Here is a 26087-nt window from a genome sequence, read left to right as displayed (position 1 = left end):
CTACTAATAATGATTGAAATCAGCAATGGAGATAAGCACGAGAGGAATAGAAAGCAGGTAGATTGAAATATATACACAGTTATGGATATGCAGTGCTAAACAAAAGCGTTTTTAGCCCTGATTTAAAAGAGCTAACAGTTTGAGCATACTTCAGACGTTCAGGTAACTTGTTCCAGAGGTGAGGAGCATAATAACTAAATGCTGCCTCACCCTGCTTGGTTCTTGTTCTTGGAGCATGCAGAAGACCGGTTCCAAACGACCTTAGGGGTCTAGATGTCTCATAGGAATCTCACAAGTTAAGCATGTATTTTGGTCCAAGGCCATTAAGTGTTTTGTAGACGAGCAGTAGTATTTTGTAGTCTATCCTTTGACTCACTGGAAGCCAGTGTAGCGATTTCAAAACCGGTGTAATGTGGTCCAGCTTCCTTGTATTTGTGAGGACTCTGGCTCCAGCATTCTGTACTAGCTGCAGCTTCCTGACTGATTTTTTATCAAGACCTGTAAATATACCGTTGCAATAGTACAATAGAAGCTAAAAAACACATTTTAACCAGGGGTGCCAATAATTATGGAGGGCACCTTATAGCCTGTCCGTCCTGGGAGTGGATCTCTCCTGACTGTGGTTCTCCCCAAAGTTTCTCGTTTTTCCCCAAAGGGTTTTTGGAGTTTTTCCTTGCCGACATGGAGGGTCTAAGGATGGGGGTTGCCCAGGACTTGAACTTTATTAATTAATCTACTGTTTCTGACTGTGTATCATATTGCCTCTGCAAAGCCCTTTGAGACAACCTTGTTGTGATATCGGGCTATACAAATAAAATTGTTTTGGATTGAATTTCAAAACAAGGTCAGCAGAGGTGTTGAATGGCGCCCAGCAAGTTAATATCTCGACACCCTTCTCTATGGATTTACAGTCTTGATAAACTTGAATTAGCTGCAGTTACGACCTCGGGAACGCTCCCTCAACCGGCTCTATAACAAAACACGATTCGACCAAAATTGTGACAGCCGATGCCGACGTAATGTCTGGGTTATAAAATCGTACTAGCAGCACTCGCCACACAGAGAGCATAATTGGGCAACACCGGACAAGTCTGTGTAAGTGTCCAACCTACGTCATTTTCAGGACATCTCTACATGCATAAATCAATGACGTGAGTAAATCCCGCGTCACGTTCCACGGGAATTTCTCTGGATATGTGTGTGAAAGGGGGTTCTGACTCCTGCACAAGACCTCCATCAGTACGTGTGAGTGTTGGCACTTGCGTCGGAATTCATTTGCATTTGTTTGTGTGTGTGTGTTTCCACCAGGATCATCTTTCAATGAGTACAATTAGACAATAATGTTTGCTTAAACTTTACACGTGCCCTGATAGCGCCGGCCAACGCACGCGACACGCTGCCAAAACGCTGTCTTCACGTGCGACAACGCGTACCTTGTTCGCTGCGTTAGTTTTCAAAACGGCAACATCGGGTGAATTTCTGAGGTTTGTCACGTTTTTATTTTCCGCTTGCCGGGCTTTTGTGCGGACGCTTTACTAGGAGTCAGCGAAACCTACTTGTAGCTCTCCAGCTGGCGGGCAGAGGACACTGTGAGGAAGCTGTCCGTTCGCGGGTTGTAGCACAGAGGGCCCGGAAGAAGGAAGCCCGGGAGGAACCTTCCGAAGGAGTAACTGTCCTGCTCGAAGAACATCAGCATGCCGTCCATGGATTGGATGCAAAGCGAGTGGTGACCTGACGGAAACAAGACGGTGTTCATCATGTAATCGCCATCTATCATCACATATCGATAACCTTTTAATATATAAAGTATCACGATATATTACCATTTCGGTATTTCGTCACACCCCTACCTCTGACGGCGCTAGACCTCCAATCCATATACAGTGGGGTAAATAAGTATTTAGTCAACCACTAATTGTGCAAGTTCTCCCACTTGAAAATATCAGAGAGGCCTGTAATTGTCAACATGGTTAAACTTCAACCATGAGAGAGAATGTGGAAAAAAAAACAGAAAATCACATTGTTTGATTTTTGAATAATTTATTTGCAAATCATGGTGGAAAATAAGTATTTGGTCAATACCAAAAGTTCATCTCAATACTTTGTTATGTACACTTTGTTGGCAATAACGGAGGCCAAACGTTTTCTGTAACTCTTCACAAGCTTTTCACACACTGTTGCTGGTATTTTGGCCCATTCCTCTATGCAGATCTCCTCTAGAGCAGTGATGTTTTGGGGCTGTCGTTGGGCAACACGGACTTTCAACACCCTCCGCAGATTTTCTATGGGGTTGAGACCTGGAGACAGGCTAGGCCACTCCAGGACCTTGAAATGCTTCTTCGTGTGTTTGGGATCATTGTCATGCTGAAAGACCCAGCCACGTCTCATCTTCAATGCCCTTGCTGATGGAAGGAGATTTTCACTCAAAATCTCTCGATACATGGCCCCATTCATTCTTTCCTTTACACTGATCAGTAGTCCTGGTCCCTTTGCAGAAAAACAGCCCCAAAGCATGATGTTTCCACCCCCATGCTTCACAGTGGGTATGGTGCAATTCAGTATTCTTTTTCCTCCAAACAAGAGAACCTGTGTTTCTACCAAAAAGTTCTATTTTGGTTTCATCTGACCATAACACATTCTCCCAGTCCTCTTCTGGATCATCCAAATGCTCTCTAGCGAACCGCAGACGGGCCTGGACGTGTACTTTCTTCAGCAGGGGCACACGTCTGGCAGTGCAGGATTTGAGTCCCTGGCGGTGCATTGTGTTACTGATACTAGCCTTTGTTACTGTGGTCCCAGCTCTCTGTAGGTCATTCACTAGGTCCCCCCGTGTGTTTCTGGGATTTTAGCTCCCCGTTCTTGTTATCATTTTGATGCCGCGGGGTGAGGAGGGAATTAAAGGTCCGTGTTGCCCAAGGACAGCCCCAAAACAACATCACTGCTCTAGAGGAGATCTGCATGGAGGAATGGGCCAAAACACCAGCAACAGTATGTGAAAAGCTTGTGAAGAGTTACAGAAAAGGTTTGGCCTCCGTTATTGCCAACAAAGGGTACATAACAAAGTATTGAGATGAACTTTTGGTATAGACCAAATACTTATTTTCCACCATGATTTGCAAATAAAGTCTTTAAAAATCAAACAATGTGATATTCTGTTTTTTTTCCCCACATTGTCTCTCATGGTTTAGGTTTACCCATGTTGACAATTACAGGCCTCTCTAATATTTTCAAGTGGGAGAACTTGCACAATTAGTGGTTGACTAAATACTTATTTGCCCCACTGTATAAAACTAGTTTAAATTCACATCAGCAAGATGAATAACAGCCACACAATTGGACGTCCATCACCGTCAATGGCAGCCAAAGACTAGCTTCTTTAACCTCACACGTAATTGCTCCCGTTTCATTGCAACATTTCTCACTCCGACTCCGTCTGATATCTCCATTAACACCTTAGCGCGCATACACGCTAGCGTGAAGCAGCGACATGACCGGAGGACTATAATTAGGCCTCTACGCGCTATTAAAAATCTGACGGCCGTCAAGTGGAGGTCAGGGAGACAGCCACCTACAGCGCGCGCATACACACGCAAACCATCCGTCAGCAGAGATTTGGAAAGAAAAGCCACACACTCCTACTCAGCTCCTCTGTGGAAACACGTGTGTCCGAGTGTGTGTTTGAGTGATGAGCATGTTCCACAGTGGCCGTGAACACAATGCAATTACAAAGATATGGACACACGTGCATAGGATTATACACACACGCACTAACCCACCCAGTCAGTCAAACTGTACCAAAAAAACCCCAAACTTATTCTCATCTCATTTTATTTATTTTTTTACTTGAGAGGGGTATCAAACTAGTGTCCAAGGGGGCAATGGAGGTCCGCATGACAGTATTTTACGGCCAACTATTTGACATTAAATTTGACATTAAAGTGTAGTATTAGTTTGATCTGTACGGAGCCCCTTAAGGGACATCGACAGAAATACAATAAATTTAAGCAATATGGTACACACAACAATCTGCGCATGTGATCATTTTTGGTACGCACTAGAAACAATCAGGTAAACATTAGATGCTATATAATGCTAATTTTTAGTTAGTTAGCCAATTGTTGTAAACATTAGCAATTTTTATATAGCATTTGTTGACAACAATTGGCGAACTTGCTCAGCAGCTGTCCGCTAGCTCAAATGTTATATAATGCTAATGTTTACAACAATTGGCTAACTTGCATAGCAAAATCCGCAAGCTTAAATGCTATATAATACTAATGTTTACAACAATTGGCTAACTTGCACATCAAAAGTCTGCTAGCTTAAATGCTATATAGTACTAATGTTTACAACAATTGGCTAACTTGCACATCAAAAGTCTGCTAGCTTAAATGCTATATAGTACTAATGTTTACAACAATTGGCTAACTTGCACATCAAAAGTCTGCTAGCTTAAATGCTATATAATGCAAATGTTTACAAATTGGCCAACTTGCAGAGCAAACGTGTGCTAGATTAAATGCTATACAATGCTAATGTTAACAACAATTGGCTAACTTGCTTAGCAAAAGTCCGATAGCTTAAATGCTATATAAAGCAAATGTTTACAAATTGTCTAACTTGTTTGCTAGCTTAAATGCTATATAATGCAAATGTTTACAAATTGGCTAACTTGCATTGCAAGAGTCTGCTAGCTTAAATACTATGTAATGCTAATGTTTACAACAATTGGCTAACTTGCTTAGCGAAAGTCCACAAGCTTAAATGCTATGTAATGCAAATGTTTACAAATTGGCTGACTTTCATAGCAAAAGTTCACTAGCTTAAATGCTATATAATACTAATGTTTACAACACTTGGCTAACTTGCATAGCAAAAGTAAACTCGCTTAAATGATAAATAACGCCAATGTTTACAACAATTTGCTAACTTGCACAGCGAAAGTTCGCGAGCTTAAATGCTATATAATGCTAATGTTTACAACAATTGGCTAACTTGCTCAGCAACTTCCCGCTAGCTTAAATGCTATACAATGCTAATGTTTACAACAATTGGCTAACTTGCTTAGCAAAAGTCCGCTAGCTTAAATGCTATATAATGCTAATGTTTAAAACAATTGGCTAACTTGCATGGCAAAAATCTGCTAGCTTAAATGCTATATAATACTAATGTTTACAACAATTAACTAACTTGCTTAGCGAAAGTCCGCTAGCTTAAATGCTATCTAATGCAAATGTTTACAAAATGGCTAACTTGCATAGCAAATGTCCGCTAGCTTAAATGCTATATAATGCTAATGTTTACAACACTTGTCTAACTTGCATACCAAAAGTCCGCTAGTTTAAATGATATATACTGTATAATGCTAGTGTTTACAACAATTGGCTAACTTGCATCGCAAAAGTCCGCTCGCTTAAATGCTATATAATGCTAATGTTTACCAGATAGTTTCTGGTGCGCACCAGATTGCTTAAATCTATTTTCTTTCTGTCGATGTCCCTTTAGGGGCTCCGTAGACCTGTAAGTATTTAACCATAGGCCCAAAGAAATTATTTATTATTATTTTTTTTTTAAAGAATTATTGAACACTTGCGAAACAAGTGCAGGGGTCCCAAAGAATAAAGTGGGCTGAAAAGACTTTTTTCGTTTACCGTAATTTTCGGACTATAAGCCGCTACTTTTTTCTCCTCATTTTGAATCCTGCGGCTTATTGTCCAGTGCGGCTTATTTGTTGATGTATTTGGGTTAATAGGTAACACTTTGACAGCGGTGTCATTAGACTGTCATAATTATGACATGATTATGACACTATCATGGTCATTAATGAATGGTTAAGACAGATGTCATTAAGTATCATCTGGCAAATTATGTCACCAACACTCCATTTATGCCCAGCTCGGATCTTTTGCATCTATTCAAAAGTGAGATAATTTGCCAGATGACACAAAATGACATCTGTCATGATGTCATTAATGCTCATGGCAGTGTCATGTCATAATTATGATGGTCTTATGACAGTTTTATGGTGCCACTGTCAAATAGTTTTACCAAATACCAGAGGTTGCAGTTTATGAAACAACTGGAAGAGTAACTTAAGAAATATTTAGCACAGAACATGTATTTTGATTGTCATTTATATTTGTAGCGCTACAATGCATGCTAGGAGGCACGATGGACGACAACAGTATTGACAGCAGGTGGCAGCAGAGTTTGACTGTCTTCCCCAAGGGAGCAGTGATGGCCAAATGAAGCAATGAAGCTTTGCAGCCAAATGGTTCAAAGCTTTATGGTGGCTCATTTGGTCCTATGACAGTCTTATGATGCTACTGTCAAATAAAGTGTTACCGGTTAATATATTTTGGTGTAAATATCACATAATAAAGTGAAGACAGCTGCGGCTTATTGTCCAGTGCGGCTTATCTATGAACAAATGCTGTTTTCGTGTTAAATTTGGTGGGAGGCGGCTTATAGTCAGGTGCGCCTTACAGTCCAGAAATTACGGTAATTAAAAAAAAACTAATTTATTGACATGGTCAAAATACATCGGTCACCGTGAACCGTCTCGGTAACAGTAAATCGCCAGGCTCTAGAAGATACCCCAAACAGGTGTAATTTTTCCACAAACGCCACAGTCACTTTGAAATGTGTATCATTTTCAACAACAAAAAAAGCGCAATAACATGTTGTAAACCAGCAAAAAGTTGCATATCCACCATGTTTGAGCAATCAATGATCCCCGAAACAAACCTGAAATTTTTGGCGATCAACAGCCGCCGTTGCTTAATGGCCTAGAGTCGTTTGACCATCAACGGCAATGAAAGGTTGGGCCTTGTGCATTATACAGAAACTCTTTGTGTCTTGTGTATAGCGAACACAATCAAGTATTAAAATCAACCGCAACATTCTATTTTGGTTTATTAGCTTAAGTCGACGTTATTCAGTGCCCGGCAAGCCGACTTATTACACAGCAATAAAAGATAATAACCTCAGTTTTAAAAATAGCCCGGACGACGCGGCGCTGCTGATGCGGTTTTTGCTTTAAGGTCAAGTTAAAGCGCGGCGTAGGCACAACGTTTCTGTGTGTGCCAGCGAGGTACTCTCTAGTGACTACTTGTAAGTGAACTATGACCTTAAAAGGAAGGGGGAGGAAAGGAAATTCCCTTAACGAAACAGCATCTCATTCATTCTTGCCAATGATCGGGTTTCAGGGCAAGTTGACGGTGATAGACGTCGAAACATTTGAGATGTTTATTCGCTGCCAGCCATTTCAGTACAAATGGATTGGACCTCTACAGGTGATGGACGCTATTAAAGAGATTTAAAGAATTTTAAAGAGTTAATGAAGGTGTGCCACGATTGGGTGAATAGTTGACAGTTATTTTGAGAGTCAATGAATTGTTTAGAGAGATTGTTTGTTGATCTAAAAATGATCCAGAACTTTATTTTTCTTTGGATTTACACTATTTTTAAAATTTTATCATTTATTTAAGATTTTTTTAAAAAGAAACATTGTCATTTATAATCGTGATTATACAGCATTTTTATTCTTATATATATATATATATATATATATATATATTTTTTTTTTTAAATAATTTCATTCATTTTATTAAAAAAAACCTAAGGAAAAAATTTTTTTCCCAAATTTTGTTTATTTATAATTATTCATTTTATTGTTTTAATATAAAAATGTAAAAAAAAAAAAATTCTGGATTTTTGTGTTTCAGTTTTATATAAACATTTTTTTCCCTCATTATTGATATACTAAAAACAAATTAAAAAACACTTAACTATTAACATACAAATTTTTATTAATTTTAATTTCATTATTACACATAAAAAACATGAATTATTGAATTTTTAGTACCCAAGAAATTCATTTTTAAATCTTTGTTTTTATATTTTATAATGAAAACACAAATAGAAGAAATAACTTTTAATTTTTCCATCTTTTTTATTACAAAAAATTAATGAATATTTTTTTGTTAATTTTTTAAAAACATTTTTAGTTTTTATTAGTTTATATTAAAAACAAATATAAAAACTTCATTAATTTCCCCCATTTAATATTTTTAAAAAATCATTAATTATTGAATTCTTATGAAAAAATATTCATTTTAATTTTTAAATTTGTAGATTTTAATATTTTAGTTTTTTATTAATTTATTTGAAAAATACATTCACTATTGAATTTTATTTTTTTAATTATTAATTTAAAAATAATTATTTAATTTTATCCTTTAATTTTTATGTTTGAATATTACACAATAACACAAATAGGGAAAACTAAATTTTCGATTCAATCTATTTTTTCATTTACCTAATCAAAAACTAAATAAATCAATCAATATACTTATTGGCTGCCACTGATGAATTCATCATTCGTTCATCCGCCCCTCCCGGCCAAAATGAATTTGACGTCTAGCGCAGTCAATGGCACTGAATAATGAGCATTCAGAGCCAGTCCTACCAGCTTCAATGAGTTCACTTTTATGTACACATTTTATTGAACGATTATGACAAAGAATAATTAAAACTCCGTCATAGAAATAAAACACGTGTCTCATTTTTAATGAACACTTAGGCTTGCACTAAATTTTATGTTGGTCACAAGTGCGGTACTTGGGAGAGCTAAATTGTTGTTTTTTTAAGTGCAAATTGGAATAAAAAGCATATAACAGCAATTCATTGACGGGCACTGCCCTCTAGTGGTGGAAAATAGTAGCCAGACAAAAGGCTCATTAAGGGCACGTTTTTGTCGGAACTGAAACATTCTGTGAACCCCTACTAGCAAGGTCTTCATTCACTAAATTTGGAGTCGCTGCAGTACAAACACGTGCGAGGTTCCTCCAAAGTTCCTCAAGTTCCTGCGGTGAAAAGGCCTTCATGTAAACAAGGAGTGAATGATCGTGCCAGGCCGCAGTCTGGCATGCGCGCATGTGCCTCAACAAAGCGGCCTTTATTCGGAATATTCATTTTGTGCACTTTAAAGGGGATTCCCGTGTTTTTCTTGGACTGTGACGAGGGCAGGGTTGTCCCCACAGCATGAGACGCCGTCATTAGTTTGAGTGTGCTTACATTTACCTGTTACGCCTCCAAAGGTTCCGTATGTCATGTTGCAGGCGGTCCTTTGCAGGTTGTGCTCGTAGACCAGTTTGATCTGGTACTGGTCGCCGTGGCCCACGTTCCCCGTTGTGCCTGGAAACACACGTGTCGACACAATGTCGCTTTGACGGAAAGTGGCCGAGAGGAGGCGGAGGAAGTTACCCAGGACGGAGTAGACGGACAGCTTCCTGGGGTGAAGGACGGCCAGGTGGAGAAGATCCGAACACCTGGTGGAACATCATCATCAGGGCAAATTTTGAATGGAATTATGTGGTTTTGTTTTGACAAAAGTGAGATTTTATGCCATCTTGTAGCAAATTGGTGCTGAGAAACTAAGCAGTAGTGAGTTGAGAAGATCCATTTAGACAAAAGTAGTGTTTGACTGCCATTTTGTTGAAACGTTGGTGCCAATGAACTACGTTCAAATTAGTTAATAAGCTTAATTAGTACAGAAGTAGTGTTTTGCTACCCCATTGTCGCCTCTTGGTGCCAATGAACTATGTTGAAGTGAGTTTAAAAGCTCCATTTGGAATAAAGTAGTGCTTTGTCACCATTTTGTAGTATCATGGTTTCATAGAACTATGCTGAAGTGAGTTGATAAGCTTTATTTGGACAAAAGTACTTGTTTTCCACAATTTTTAATCATCATGGTTCCATAGAACCCTGTTGAAGTGAGTTGAGAAGCTCCATTTATAGAACAATAATGTTTGACTGCATTTTGTAGAATCTTGGTGCCGACAAACTATTTTGAAGTGAATTATGAAGTTCCATTTGGAATAAAATGGTGCTTTGACACCATTTTGTAGCATCATGGTTCCATAGAACTATGTTGAAGTAAGTTGAGAAGCTTCATTTAGTCAAACTTTGTGTTTGGCTGCCATTTTGTAGAATCATGCATCCATAGAACTATGTTGAAGTGCATTCATAAGCTTTATTTGGACAAAAGTACTTGTTTTCCACCATTTTTATTCATCATGGTTCCTTAGAACCATGTTGAAGTGAGTTGAGAAGCTCCATTTATAGAAGAGTAATATTTGACTGCATTTTGTAGAATCTTGGGTGCCGACAAACTATTTTGAAGTGAGTTAAGAAGTTCCATTTGGAATAAAATGGTGCTTTGACCCCATTTTGTAGCATCATAGTTCCATAGAACTATGTTGAAGTAAGTTGAGAAGCTTCATTTAGTCAAACTTTGTGTTTGGCTGCCATTTTGTAGAATCATGCATCCATAGAACTAGTTGAAGTGAGTTGATAAGCTTCATTTGGACAAAAGCAGTTGTTTGCAACCATTTTGTACCATCATGATTCCATAGAACTTTATTGGCGCCGAGAAGCTCCATTTAGAGAAAAGTCATATTTAACTGTATTTTGTAGAATCTTGGCGCCGACAAAGTATGTTGAAGTGAGTTTAGAAGTTCCATTTGAAACAAAGTAGTGCTTTGCTGTAATCTTGTAGCATCTTGGTGCCAAAGAACTACGTCCAAATGAGGTAATAAGCTCGTTTAGGACAAAAGTAGTGTTTTGGCACCTGGTTTTGGTGCCGGCAAACTATGTTGAAATGAGTTTAGAAGCTCTATTCAGACTAATTTTGTCACCATCACCATCTTGTGGCATCTTTGTGCCAAGGACTTGGAGTTGATAAGCTCCATTTCGACAAAAGTAGTGTTTTGCCACCGTTTTGTAGCACCATGGTTCCATAGAACTATGTAAAAGTGAGTTAAGAAGCTTCATTTGAACTAAAGTTGTTATTTTCCACCATTTTATAGCATAATGGTTCCATAGAACTATGTGAAAGTGAGTTTAAAAAGCTCTATTCTGACAAAGGTACTGCATTTTGCAGCATGGTGGTGTCAAGTAATTGTTCAGAAGTGAGTTGAGTTTCTCCATTTGGACAAAAGTAATGTTGTGTTGCCATTTTGTAGCATATTGGTTCCAAAAAACTATGTTGAAATGAGTAGAGCAGCTTCTTTTGGACTAAAGCAGTGATTTGCTAACATTTTGTAGCATCATGGTTCCATAGAACTATGTTGACGCGAGTTTAGAAGCTCCATTAAGAGCATGAAGTAATGTTGTGTTGCCATTTTGTAGCATATTGGTTCAAAAAAAACTATGTTGAAGTGAGTAGAGCAGCTTCTTTTGAACTAAAGCAGTGATTTGCTAACATTTTGTAGCATCATAGTTCCATAGAACTATGTTGACGCGAGTTTAGAAGCTCCATTAAGAGCATAAAATAATGTTGTGTTGCCATTTTGTAGCATAATGGCTCCATAGAACAATTATTGAACCGAGTTTAGACAGAAGTCATGTTTTGCATTATGTTATTTGTAGTTATTTTGTAGTATCATGGTCTCAAGAAACTTTGTTACAGTGAATTGAGAAGTTCCATTTGGACCAAAGTAGTGTCTTGACTCCGTTTGCAGCATCTTGGTTCCAAGAATCCATGTTGAAGTGAGATTAGAAGGTTTATTTAGATATTTTGCCACCACCTTGTAGCATTTATTTTGCGAAACAACTAAACTGAAGTGTGTTGAAAAGTTAAATCTGGACAAAAGCAGCTTTGCCACCAGCTTGTAGCATCTTGGTGTTAACAGAATTAAGTGGAAGTAAATTGAGAAGCTCCATTTAGACAATAGTAGTGCTTTGCTGCCGTTTCGCCACCTCTATAAGCAATATAAAACATTAAGTAGATTAATGACTCAGATTTTTGCCATTGGCAGTTTATTTTCTTTTTGCAATTTGAGTATGACGGATAACGTGTAGCTGATTTTGCAACTCTTCAAGTGACAAGACATTTGTTGATTCAATCCCGGTGGAACAAAACGCAGTCTTTGGAAAGGCGCGACCCGGGCGGAAATGGAAAGCGATCCCACAAGTGTTCTTTTATCCTGGGAAAGCAAAGAAAAAAAATTCTCCGGCGGGTTTGCCCACCAGTATTTCTAGTCGGCTGGCCAGCGGATTCCCAGGAGGAATTCCGAGCTGGCAAACCGCAGCTTAAAGCAAACAGCAATACGACGCTGCGGCAAGGAAGGAAGGAAAGGAAGCCACGCCGCGGAACTTTTTCGGACTTTTTTGCCCACGAGAAAGATTACTTTGTATTCTGACGATGTGGCAGAAAGGAGACTGCGCCACCTGCCTGTCGTGGAGAATGCGCAGTTGGGATAACTGGTACTACGCTTAATTGAAATTAATTTATTAAAAAACAAATTTAAAAATGGATATAGTCACTTGTTTAAAACAAAAAAACAAACAAACACTAATTAAAAATAACATGGAAAAAAGTTTAAAAACGATTAAGAATAAAACAAAAAAGGAAACTTGTGGAGGATCACTTTTTTTTTTTTTTGCATTGTCCTAATCAATTCAATTAGCATTAATTATCCAAGTATTTGAAACAATAATCAATCAGGTTTTTAAAAGAATTAATAGAACAAAATAAACAACTAAATTAGCAGAAACATATATATATATAAATATATATATTGGGCTGTCAAACGATTAAAATTTTTAATCTAGTTAATTACAGCTTAAAAATTAATTAATCGTAATTAATCGCAATTAATCGCAATTCAAACCATCTATAAAATATGCCATATTTTTCTGTAAATTATATATATATATATATATATATATATATATATATATATATATATTCTGTAAAATAAATTGTTGGAATGGAAAGATAAGACACAAGATGGATATATACATTCAACATACGGTACATAAGGACTGTGGTGGGCATTTCACTCTACTGTCATTTAAATGTGTCTATGCTGTCCTCACTCCGAAGCGTCTACTTTTTCCAAAGCTAGACAGCTAGTGAACGACGCCTTAATAATCAGACTTCTTCCTTTTTCATCTGATTTATTAATAAAATGGCCTCAAACCATTGTCCTCTTTAGACCGTCGTAAAACTACAAAAAAAAAAGTACACAAGCATTGCATTAGCAACAACGTTAGCTTAGCACGCTATACAGGTTCACTAAACATAAACAAAAAGCATCTCATACAAAAAATATAACATTTCGCTTACTAACATAATATGTACATTCTTTACAACAACCATACTTACGGACAAATCTTGTCCAAGGATCATACAAGCACAACATTACAACGTAGGCGTCAGCCCGAGACGTCTTGCAGCCATATTGAACTGGCATGAAAACAATAAACCATGTCGCAAAGCGACCACAAGAGTTCGCTGTTAGACAGCACAAAAAGCCTTGCTGTAAAACATACCAAAAGGCAGTATACGGTACTGTCTGAGCGGGACATGTGCGTTAATTGCGTCAAATATTTTAACGTGATTAATTTAAAAAAATTATTACCGCGCGTTAACGCGATAATTTTGATAGCCCTAATATATACATATACATATATATATTAGGCCTGAAAAAGAATTAATAGAACAAAATAAATAACTAAATTAGCAGAAACACATATACATATACATATATATATATATATATTAGGGCTGTCAAAATTATCACGTTAACGAGCAGTAATTAATTTTTTTAATTAATCACGTTAAAATATTTGTCGCAATTAACACACAAATGCCCCGCTCAAAGAGATTAAAATGACAGCACAGTTAAATGTGTACCTGGTGTGTTTTGCGGAGTTTTGGCGCCCTCTGCTGGCGCTTGGGTGCGACTAATTTTATAGGCTTCAGCACCCATGAGTATTGTGTAAGTAATTATTGACATCAACAATGGCGGGCTACTAGTTTATTTTTTGATTGAAAATTTTACAAATTTCATTAAACCAAAAACATTAAGAGGGGTTTTAATATAAAATTTCTATAAATTGTACTAACATTTTTCTTTTAAGAACTACAAGTCTTTCTATCCATGGATCGCTTTAACAGGATGTTAATAATGTTAATGCCATCTTGTTGATTTATTGTTATAATAAACAAATACAGTCCTTATGTACCGTATGTTGAATGTATATATCTATCTTGTGTCTTATCTTTCCATTCCAACAATAATTTACAGAAAAATATGGCATATTTGATAGATGGTTTGAATTTCGATTAATTGCGATTAATTAATTTTTAAGCTGTAATTAACTCGACTAAAAATTTTAATCGTTTGATACCCCTAATATATATATATTAGGCCTGTCAACATTAACGCGTTAACGACCATGGTTAATCTGGAAATATTAACGCATTTTTAAAAAATAACGCAATTTACCGCTCACACTAAGTTTGGCCACAACTGCCTCCCGTAGTCCCACACGCTGATGTTTACATTCTCCGCGCGGCAATGCAGGACAAAATGCAGCCACCCACGATGAGTAAGGATGATGACCCAGGACTGCTTCATGGCGAATTCCGTTTTAAAAAGCTGCCTAATGGAAATCTGGATACAACCAAAGTTGTGTGTACATACTGCTATCATGAACTGCCCTTCGATCGAAGCTCAACCAACCTAAAGTACCACCTTCGGGCAAAGCATATCTTCGTTAGTGTTAGCAATGACGCTAAGACTGCGGGAACAAGCCGCAGTCATCAAGCTACATTAGCAGCGTGCGGACTCGACTTGTCAACAAAAAGACAACAGGTAGGTTGATTACTGCTATCGCTACTTGGGTAGCCAGAGACTGTAGAGTGTAGACCCATTATCATAGTCGAAGACGAGGGCCTTGAAAATCAAATGACAACAAAAAACAACAACAACCAATGACAAAGCACTAGACAGGTACAAGGCAGTGCCAGCATCGACTTATGTCCACTACAGTGGTGATCTGCGCACAGTGGTGCCCACAGTAAGCTAGCCCACCTTGCAAAAAAAGTATCTGGTCACACCTGCCACAACCGTTCCTTGCGAGAGACTGTTTTCTTTGACAGGGCACATTGTTAAAAAAAAAAAGTCTGCTCTGTTATCTGAAAATGTCAACAAGCTAGTTGGCCTGAGCAGTTGGTTAAAAAAAATATAGAGTATGACTGGCTAACTTAATCAGTGTTTCTAAACACCTTGACACACAGTTTAGTCTAATGTTTTTCAGTTAAGTGTGTGAAAATTTACAGTTTATTTTTTTATATTTCACACAGCTTTTAGGCCATTTAGTGTAAAACTGCAAATGCTGCATTTATTTGTGTGAAATGTTCAATTTAACAAGCAAGTTGTTTACACATTTTTTTGAAACACTAACTACTGTTACTGTATTTTGCTGGTCTGGTCTTTAAATTGTTCGTTATTTTGGGTAATATGCCAAACGGTACTTGAGCCACATTGTTAGTCTGAGGCACTTTAATCTGTTAAAGCTCTTTGCTGTATAATACAGACAATTTATATTATTTTTTATTTTATACAAGCTAAGTTGTTAAAAAAGAAAAAAAAAACTATTTGGTCAAGTATTAATTCATTCACACATCATACATTTCATCTTAAAACAAATTTTAAGTCAATTATAGTATTTTCTTAAAAATTTTTTCCTGAAGAGCAACTTTATTCATCCCGAGGGAAATGTGATTAATCATGATTAATCACACAGTTGACATATGATTAACTAGATTAAATTTCTTAATCGTTTGATTGCACTAATATATATATATATATATATATATATATACACACAGTGGGGAGAACAAGTATTTGATACACTGCCAATGAGAAAACCCATTGGCAGTGTATCAAATACTTGTTCTCCCCACTGTGTATATATATATATATATATATATATATATATTAGGGGTGTCAAAATTATCGTGTTAACGAGCGGTAATTCATTTTTTTAATTAATCCCGTTAAAATATTTGACGCAGTTAACGCACAAATGCCCCGCTCAAACAGAAAGGACAGCAAAAAGCACTGCAAAGTGAAAGGTGCACTTGTTGTGTTTTTCAGAGTTTTGCCTCCCTCTGCTGGCGCTTGGGTGCGACTGATTTTATAGGCTTCAGCATCCATGAGCATTGTGTAAGTAATTATTGACATCAACAATGGCGGGCTACTAGTTTATTTTTTGATTGAAAATTTTACAAATTTTATTAAAACGAAAACATGAAGAGGGGTTTTAATATAAAATGTCTATAACTTGTACTAGATATTATCTTTTATTTTCTATAAATTTTTATAAATATTTATATTTTATTTATATATTTATATATTTTATTTATTATTTTTATTTATCTTTTAAGAACTACTAGTCTTTCTATCGATGGATCGCTTTAACAGAATGTTAATAATGGTAATGCCATCTTTTTGATTTATTGTTATATTAAAGAAATACAGTACTTATGTACCGTATGTTGAATGTATATATCCATCTCGGTCTTATCTTTCCATTCCAACAATAATTTGCAGAAAAATATGGCATATTTTATAGATATTTTGAATTGCGATTAATTGCGATTAATTACGATTAATTAATTTTTGAGCTGTAATTAACTCGATTAAAAATTCTAATTGTTTGTTTGACACCCCTTATATATATATATATTATTATATATATATATATATATATATTTTTTTTTTTTTTTTTAAATACATGTAACATATTTTTTGTTACATAATTTAAATATTTTATCAAAAAATGTCTGTCATTTCACGGAAGAAAAACTAAAAATACATATAATATTTTATTTTAATTACATAACTTAATTTTAATATTTTATAAAATCATTTCATATATTAAATTCAAATACAACTTAAATTTCTAAAGCTTAAATGAACTAAAAGTGTCTAATTTCATCTGATTAACCATTTATTTAATTTGAAATATTAAGAAAAAACGTAATAATTAACTTCATTTTCCAAATTCAATACAACGAAATGGTAAATGCAATGAGAAATTATTTCCTATTAATTATTGACATTTAATTTTATGAAGAAAATACTCAATTTGATAAATGAGATACTGTAGACCAAGATTGAAAACTAAAAAAAAATGAGTTTGAACAGTTCTGAAATATTATGAACAAACAAGTTAAAAACATTCAAAGTTAAAAACAACTAAACTGCAGATGAAAAATGTTCAAACCACATTATGCAGTTTAAGCATTGAAATAAATGATTTCACCCACTAATACAAGTTGCAGTTTGATCAAAATAGTGCCACCTATTACAGCTGATACCATAGTAGATTAAGTCACAATCCCGCTACTACTGCTCAATCTTCCCAGCGTAATCCTTATTTATGAGCTCATGAGATGGAAACCAGGCCAAAGCTAATTTAAGGGAGCTTAAGTTGCTAAATACTGCTGAAGTATCATCAATGAAAGCGCTTACAAACAACTTTCTTTAATGTAAAAACACCCATACATCTTTCAACCAGCTGTACTCACGAGACAAACTTCCCCAGCTCCACCTGGATGATGGCGTTCTGGAGGTGCACCTCCAGAAGCTGCGCTTCGGCCGAGCTTTGTGCTCCTTCGGCGGCTTTGGAGGAGTGCGGGGAGAATATCCGCAGCATGCCCATGTAGCTGCCTACCACCACCTTGTCTACACATTAAGACAAAGACAGTAAAAAAAAAAAAAAAAAAACTCATTCATAGGGTTGTTCCGATCATGTTTTTTGCTCCCGATCCGATCCCGATCGTTTTAGTTTGAGTATCTGCGGATCCCGGTATTTCCCGATCCGATTGCTTTTTTTTGCTCCCGATTCAATTCCAATCATTCCCGATAATTTTTCCCGATCATATATATTTTGGCAATGCATTAAGAAAAAATGAATAAAACTCGGACCAATATATACATTCAACATACAGTACATAAGTACTGTATTTGTTTATTATGACAAATCCTCAAGATGGCATTTACATTATTAACATTCTTTCTGTGAGAGGGATCCACAGATAGAAAGACTTGTAATTCTTAAAGGATAAATGTGACTTTGTATATTGTGACTAAATATTGCCATCTAGTGTATTTGTTGAGCTTTCAGTAAATGATATTGTAGCCATTTATCTTCTGCCCAAATGCATGATGGGAAGTGCAACCATGACTGTGCGTCGTGGTACCAATTGATATATCTTCTCTGCGTTGGGGAATTACATAGGGTGTCAAGAAAAAGATCAATTGCTACCTTTCTTTCCACATTGCTTCCCACGATTATTCTAATCGTTGGGAGAGGAATTGTAAGGCTTTAGCCATATTAAAAAAAAGGCTTCAAAGGCAGCCAAAATTCACTCTACTCATCTTACGCTGCCTTTTAGCTCTATATACTATACGGGTAAAATGGCGCCATTATAGATTGAACGCGACAATGCGTGAGTGGGTCGTGCACCGCATGCGTTAATTGCGTTAAATATTGTAACGTGATAAATGTAAAAAATATTAATTCTCGCCCCTACCTTAAGCTTAAACTAAAGACTCTGGAAGAGTGCAACACATTATGTCTGCAACGTTAAATACAATTAGAAAATGATTTAATTTAAAAAATATAGATGGTAAAAAAAGGCATGTCCGATATTTTTTTGCCGATTCCGATACTTTGAAAATGACGTGATCGGACCCGATCGATCGGCACTTATTCACTTCCTTTTTATATCAGGTCTCTTAAAGGAATATCAAAATTATCACATAACAACAAACTAACTAGCATATCTAGTAAGTAAACAACTGGGACAGCAACTGAAGAAATAATTAATACACAACATGAACTTTGAACCTATATCAAACTTGTAGCGCCGCCATGCATGCTGGGAGGCATGAGGCTGCAAAGCTACAATATATTGGACTACAACATGGATGAAACTACATCGTTCCTCACCTAAAATGGAAGGTTTGTATATCACTTGGATTTTTTAAGAAGCATGGAAAGCTTGGCAAAAGTAGTATTGGCTAAATAAAGCGTCTTGAAGCAATGAAGCCTATTGATTTGCATATGGCTCAAAGCTTCATGGTGGTGAATGAGCTGTATGGCGCCATCAAGTGGTCTTACAGCCAAACGGGTCAACGGAGTTGATAATTCTACGGCTATTTGTCGATGAAAATTATATGTGCTTGTGTTACTATTAGGGCTGTCAAATGATTAACATTTTTAATCGAGTTAATCACAGCTTAAAAATTAATTAATCGTAATCAATCGCAATTAAAAACCATCTCTAAAATATGCCATATTTTTCTCTAAATTATTGTTGGAATGGAAAGATAAGTTTACATACACTTGTGAAGAACATAATGTCATGGCTCTCTTGAGTTTCCAGTTATTACTACAACTCTGATTTTTCTCCGATAGAGTGATTGGAACAGATACTTCTTTGTCACAAAAAACAGTCATGAAGTTTGGTTCTTTTATGACTTTATTATGGGTTAACAGAAAAAGTGATCAAATCTGCTGGGTCAAAAATATACATAGAGCAACACATACATTCAGCATGGATCTGAAAAAGCGAATCATTGACTTGAGCAAGTCAGGAAAGTCACTTGGAGCCATTTCAAAGCAGCTGCAGGTCCCAAGAGCAACAGTGCAAACAATTGTTTGTAAGTATAAAGTGCATGGCACTGTTTTGTCACTGCCACGATCAGGAAGAAAACGCAAGCTATCACCTGCTGCTGAAAGAAAATTGGTCAGGAGGGTGAAGATTCAACCGAGAATCACCAAAAAGCAGATCTGCCAAGAATTAGAAGCTGCTGGAACACAGGTGTCAGTGTCCACAGTCAAGCGTGTTTTGCATCTCCATGGACTGAGAGGCTGCCGTGCAAGAAGGAAGCCCTTGCTCCAAAAGCGGCACCTTAAGGCTCGACTGAAGTTTGCTGCTGATCACATGGACAAAGATAAGACCTTCTGAAGGAAAGTTCTGTGGTCAGACGAAACAAAAATCGAGCTGTTTGGCCACAATGCCCAGCAATATGTTTGGAGGACAAAAGGTGAGGCCTTTAACCCCAAGTACACCATGCCTACCGTCAAGCACGGTGGTGGTAATATTATGCCGTGGGGCTGTTTTGCTGCCAATGGAACTGGTGCTTTACAGAGAGTAAATGGGATAATGAAAAAGGAGGATTACTTTCAAATTCTTCAAGATAACCTAACGTCATCAGCCCGAAGATTGGGTCTTGGGCACGCAGTTGGATGTTCCAACAGGACAATGACCCCAAACACACATCAAAAGTGGTAATGGAATGGCTAAATCAGGCTAGAATTAAGGTTTTCGAATGGCCTTCCCAAAGTCCTGACTTAAACTTGTGGACAATGCTGAAGAAACAAGTCCATGTCAGAAAGCCATCAAATTTAACTGAACTGCACCAATTCTGTCAAGAGGAGTGGTCAAAGATTCAACCAGAAGCTTGCCAGAAGCTTGTGGATGGCTACCAAAAGCGCCTAATTGAAGTGAAAATGGCCAAGGGACATGTTACCAAATATTAGTGCTGCTTTATGTATATTTTTGACCCAGCAGATTTGATCACTTTTTTCTGTTCACCCATAATAAAGTCATAAAAGAACCAAACTTCATGAATGTTTTTTGTGACAAAGAAGTATTTGTTCCAATCACTCTATCAGAGAAAAGTCAGAGTTGTAGAAATAACTGGAAACTCAAGAGCCATGACATTATGTTCTTCACAAGTGTATGTAAACTTTTGACCACAACTGTACATTCAACATACTGTACATAAGTACTGTATTTGTTTATTATAACAATAAATCCACAAGATGGCATTAACATTATTAACATTCTTTCTGTGAAAGGGATCCACGAATAGAAAGACTTGTAATTCTTAAAAGATAAATGTAAGTTTGAACATTGTGACTAAATATTGCCATCTAGTGTATTTGTTGAGCTAAATGAAATGTTTGAATAGAGTTTGACCAAAGTCTGAGTATTATTTTGCGTAGTTTGACCAAAGTCTGAGTATTATTTTGCATAGCTATTTTGATTGGGAATGCCTGTTCTCTTTGCATTGAGCGCTTTTCTTTTTGAGAGATGGGAATATTGTTTTTGTTGTGCTTTCAGTAAATGATACTGTAGCGACTTAACTGTTCTGCCCAAATGCATGATGGGAAGTTGGGCAACCATGACTGTCAGTGGTGGCTGCAAATGGTATATCTTCTCTGCTTGTGTTCAATACAGGGTGTTAAGCAAAAGATAATCTTCTCTCATTCTTCCCAACGTTGCTCGTCACAATAGTTATAATTGTAGTGGAAGAGATGCCAAAGCTTTTGCCGATAAATAGTGCCGCCCCAATGAGTACCTGTGTCCACTTCACTCGCTTGTCTCTGCCTCTTAGCTCTCAGTATACATAAAACGGCGCCATTGTAGTCTGTTTGCGGCACTGCGTGAGTGGGTTGTTTGCGCATGCGTTAAATGAGTTAAATATTTTAACGTCATTTTTTTTTTAATTAATTACTGCCCGTTAACTCGATAAATTTGACAGCCCTAGTTACTATATGAACAAATTGCAACTGCAACATGCTATAAGGATCATTTGTTACTCTTTTTTTATTTTACGAATAAAAGCTTTCCCAAAATGTTTGGCTTTAACAGTATCTTTTTTTTTTTTGGGGGGGGGGGGGGGGGGGGTCATTAGCTTTAGATAATATTTCAAAAATATCGTCGACTTGTTTTTATCCACATGTTAAATATGAATTAGAAAAGTAAGGGGGAAAGCTTTCTTTTTTTCATCAAATGATTAAAAAAATACATCATATCTTGGCATATCGCTATTGTGATGTAATATAGCCCATTATCTCAATAGTTTTTTTTTTCCCCTCTCATAAACCACTAGTTACTACTAATATTATTATTACTACATAATTAGGAATACGTTACCATGTCCTGTGCCGCTGTTGTCCACATCTCCAACGCAGATGCAGCCTTGGTCGAACTCCTCGCCTTCGCCGAGAGTTGCCGACCACCAATCCCGCGCCTTGAATAGAGACATCTAATTGGACAAAGAAGACACAATAAGATCATTTTTTGGTTCCAGGTAGGGTTGAAAAACAGCTAATAGCACGGGTGTCACCCAAGGGGGTAGATTTTGTCTCTACATTGGTAAGGACGATATAACAGCATAACCTGCATGTACAACTTTAGCTCGGGATGGGACATTAATAAGACCAAACAGATTGGGTCAACGGAGATCAGAGTTACATTTCTCATGAACATGAACCGAATAAGTTTGATAATTGATATGCTAAAGTAGGGGTGCTCATTACGTTTGTCACTAGTGTGGGCATCTTGCTACACCCTGCCCCAATTTTTTCAATTTTTTTTTTTTTTTATGTACATAGTTAATTATGATTATGTTGTGTATAGGCCTATGTTGTGCCGCGTGAGCAACATACAGTGGGGCAAATAAGTATTTAGTCAACCACTAATTGTGCAAGTTCTCCCCCTTGAAAATATTAGAGAGGCCTGTAATTGTCAACATGGGTAAACCTCAACCATGAGAGACAGAATGTGAAAAAAAAAAAACAGAAAATCACATTGTTTGATTTTTAAAGAATTTATTTGCAAATCATGGTGGAAAATAAGTATTTGGTCAATACTGAAAGTTCATCTCAATACCTTGTTATGTACCTTTTGTTGGCAATAACGGAGGCCAAACGTTTTCTGTAACGCTTCACAAACTTTTCACACACTGTTGCTGGTATTTTGGCCCATTCCTCCATGCAGATCTCTAGAGCAGTGATGTTTTGGGGCTGTCGTTGGGCAACATGGACTTTCAACTCCCTCCACAGATTTTCTATGGGGTTGAGATCTGGAGATTGTCTAGGCCACTCCAGGACCTTGACATGCTTCTTACAAAGCCACTGCTTTGTTACCCTGGCTGTGTGTTTGGGATCATTGTCATGCTGAAAGACCCAGCCATGTCTCATCTTCAATGCCCCTGCTGATGGAAGGAGATTTTCACTCAAAATCTCTCGATACATGGCCCCATTCATTCTTTCCTTTACACAGATCAGTCGTCCTGGTCCCTTTGCAGAAAAACAGCCCCAAAGCATGAGGTTTCCACCCCCATGCTTCACAGTGAGTATGGTGTTCTTCGGATGCAATTCAGTATTCTTTCTCCTCCAAACACGAGAATCTGTGTTTCTACCAAAAAGTTGTATTTTGGTTTAATCTGACCATAACACATTCTCCCAGTCCTCTTCTGGATCATCCAAATGCTCTCTAGGGAACTGCAGACGGGCCTGGACGTGTACTTTCTTCAGCAGGGGGACACGTCTGGCAGTGCAGGATTTGAGTCCCTGGCGGCGCATTGTGTTACTTATAGTAGCCTTTGTTACTGTGGTCCAAGCTCTATGCAGCTCATTCACTAGGCCCCCCCGTGTGGTTCTGAGATTTTTGCTTACCGTTCTTGTTCTCATTTTGACGCCACAGGGTGAAATCTTGCATGGAGCTCCCAGATCGAGGGAGATTATCAGTGGTCTTGTATGTCTTCCATTTTCAAATAATTGCTCCCACAGTTGATTTCTTTACACCAAGCGTTTTACCTATTGCAGATTCAGTCTTCCTAGCCTGGTGCAGGTCTACAATTTTGTCTCTGGTGTCCTTCAACAGCTCTTTGGTCTTGGCCATAGTGGAGTTTGGAGTGTGACTGACTGATGTTGTGGACAGGTGTCTTTTATACCAATAATGAGATAAAACAGGGCCATTAATACAGGTAACGAGTGGAGCCTCGTTAGTAGACGTTAGACCTCTTTGACAGTCAGAAATCTTGCTTGTTTGTAGGGGACCAAATACTTATTTTCCACTAATTTGGAAATAAATTCTTTAAAAATCCAAAAATGTGATTTTCTGTTTTTTTTCTCCACATTCTGTCTCTCATGGTTGAGGTTTACCCACGCTGACAATTACAGGCCTCTCGAATCTTTTCAAGTAGGAGAACTTGCACAATTATTGGTTGACTAAATACTTATTTGCCCCACTGTATGAGGTTATGCAGCATCCCTCTATACTGCTCCACTACATTTTTCACAGTTTAATTCACGTTAGCAGTAGAACACACAAACAAAGGACACCTCTATGTTTAATGTTATTCTAACTATGATGCAGGTTGGACTTACAGTAGCAAAATTAGTGGTGTGTTCCCCACCTCCACAACATTGGCGTCTTTTTAAATTACTTACAGTGGCTGCTGCTGGCCAAAAAAAAAAAAAAAACTAATATCCCTGCTCTTCAAAAGGGGTGGAGGAGGCGGGATGTTTTTTGACATGTATTTCTGTTGGGGCTGCGTGAGTGTGAGCGTGCGTGTCGGCAGTGGGTCAAGTCATCAGCCAATGAAACGTGCGTTTGTGGGAGAAAAAAATGGAGCGGCACATTCAGCAAGGGAAAAGGGGTAAATTTAAGTTTGAACATAATGAAAATAGCTCACTTAATAATGGTAGGTTAACTATGAGAAGACAATATAAATGACATTTATAACTAAACTCATTATATCATGCATATGAGGGTGGGGACAATTTGAGGATCCTGAAAAGTTGCAAGTGTTATGTCCCTACCGTCTTTGGAGTTTAAGACTACATAGCATAATTTACAGCAGTGTTTTTCAACCGGTGTGCCGTGAGAGATCGTCAGGTGTGCAGCTAGAAATCCAATATTGCATTTCTTTTTTTTTTACGTGGTCAGGCGGAGATGCTGTAGGAAGGAAGCCAGGTGTAGGTAAAAAGTTCTCGGTCGTGTGCAGATGAGCGAGGTATTGCTCGTGTCGCGTTCATGAATTGCTCGGATTTTTAGCCATCAGCCACCTTTCTGTCCGTAACAATGTGGATCCCAGCTAGGGCTGGGCGACATGGCCTTAAGTACATATCACGATAAATTGAGCAGATTTACCTCGATAACTATAAATGACGATAAATTCGCCCAAGCGGACTGTTATATAATTTGAAAATTTGAATCAATGCATGGAATACAAATTAACCGTTTCTTGTTAAATTTATTTACCAGCTTTCAATTTAACAATTGCACATGCAGTCTAAACATTAAGTATTTTAAAAAAATCTTGTAAACAATAAGAATTCTAGTGTGAACATTTATCACAGCTTGTATGACTTGAAAAATGTACAACATTATAAAAATCAATATGACGACTGCGCAAACATGTTATTCTAACACAAATGACTTGCAGCTTTAACAGTACACTTCAGACAACTTTTTGGTAATGGCTGCTGTGACATAATTATTCAACACAAGTGTTTACTTCAAGGTTTCAGTTTTTTTTTTCCAGAACATTTTTTAATACATGCACCCCCGACACAGACACAACCAGATTAAAGCTGTATTGCTCTGATGCCAATCAAACATTTAAGATTTTATGATGGCAGAATAAAGCAAACACATACAGAAAAATAACTGTGGCCATTAAACGGTCATATTATATATAGGCTTCACTGTTGGATAATACTTCATGCTGAGTGCTTTACCATCATGAAAGCTTTCAGAGAAATCACAGAGATGCCAAATAACGTGACATAATGATTGCTACATGACGTCCGTGCCCAGTCCACTCATTAATTTCAACCGTTTCGACAAGGTTAGAGCCGCTATACGACTCTTTCACGTTCATTTGTAGCCGCTTTTAGCCGCTAGCGTTAGCCTGTGGCTTGGCTACCAGAAGAAAGCACTGAAAGCATCCTCTCCTGAAATCGTGAGAACCAGGGAGGACAGCGGGTGAAAGCCCGTTTGGAACCCGCCAAGAGTTTACTTAATGTCGGGTGAAAGTTTGGCGAAGCTAACTTAAGCCCAACTCAATCCCGTTTACTTGTTGCGTTAGCCGCTGGCGTTAGCCTACCGGGCTTCTGTTTGTTTGGCTTCCTGAAAACCACGAGACTCCATACGTAAGCACTGTCTGCTTTCTTAAAGGGGAATGAACATAGCCGAACAACACAGAGTCAAAGCGGGATGAAAAGACTATATTTTCTTATTTTATTAAATTACCGAATTTGCCGACATGGTCAAAATTACGTCGGTCATCGTGAAGAATTTCGGTGATGGTAAATTTTCGGTTTACCGCCCTGCTCTAATCCCAGCACATCTACTGTACATCATTTGATGAGACTCGTCAAGCGTGGTTTCCATTTTATCCATATGCGACGAG

General features: G+C 37.5%; 1 protein-coding gene across 3 annotated transcripts in view; it reads right to left on the bottom strand.

Annotated features, from left to right (window-relative positions):
* The window catches only part of LOC130915081 (protein PTHB1-like), a 244301-nt gene that overhangs the window by 216917 nt on the left and 1297 nt on the right, over positions 1-26087 (bottom strand). For all 3 annotated transcript variants that reach the window (XR_009063053.1, XM_057834800.1, XM_057834801.1), the window contains exons 2-6: positions 21818-21929; positions 17393-17549; positions 9268-9332; positions 9085-9198; positions 1557-1731 (exon numbers count right to left, since the gene is read on the bottom strand). Coding sequence is in view for 2 of the 3 variants with exons in the window: in XM_057834800.1 (XP_057690783.1) it covers positions 1557-1731; positions 9085-9198; positions 9268-9332; positions 17393-17549; positions 21818-21929 (623 nt within the window). In the remaining variant the exon portion in view is untranslated. The remainder of the gene's footprint in view (positions 1-1556; positions 1732-9084; positions 9199-9267; positions 9333-17392; positions 17550-21817; positions 21930-26087) is intronic.

The sequence above is a fragment of the Corythoichthys intestinalis genome, chromosome 4, assembly GCF_030265065.1.
Source record: "Corythoichthys intestinalis isolate RoL2023-P3 chromosome 4, ASM3026506v1, whole genome shotgun sequence".
NCBI classification, from domain to species: domain Eukaryota; kingdom Metazoa; phylum Chordata; class Actinopteri; order Syngnathiformes; family Syngnathidae; genus Corythoichthys; species Corythoichthys intestinalis.
This window is presented reverse-complemented; position numbering and strand designations above follow the sequence as displayed.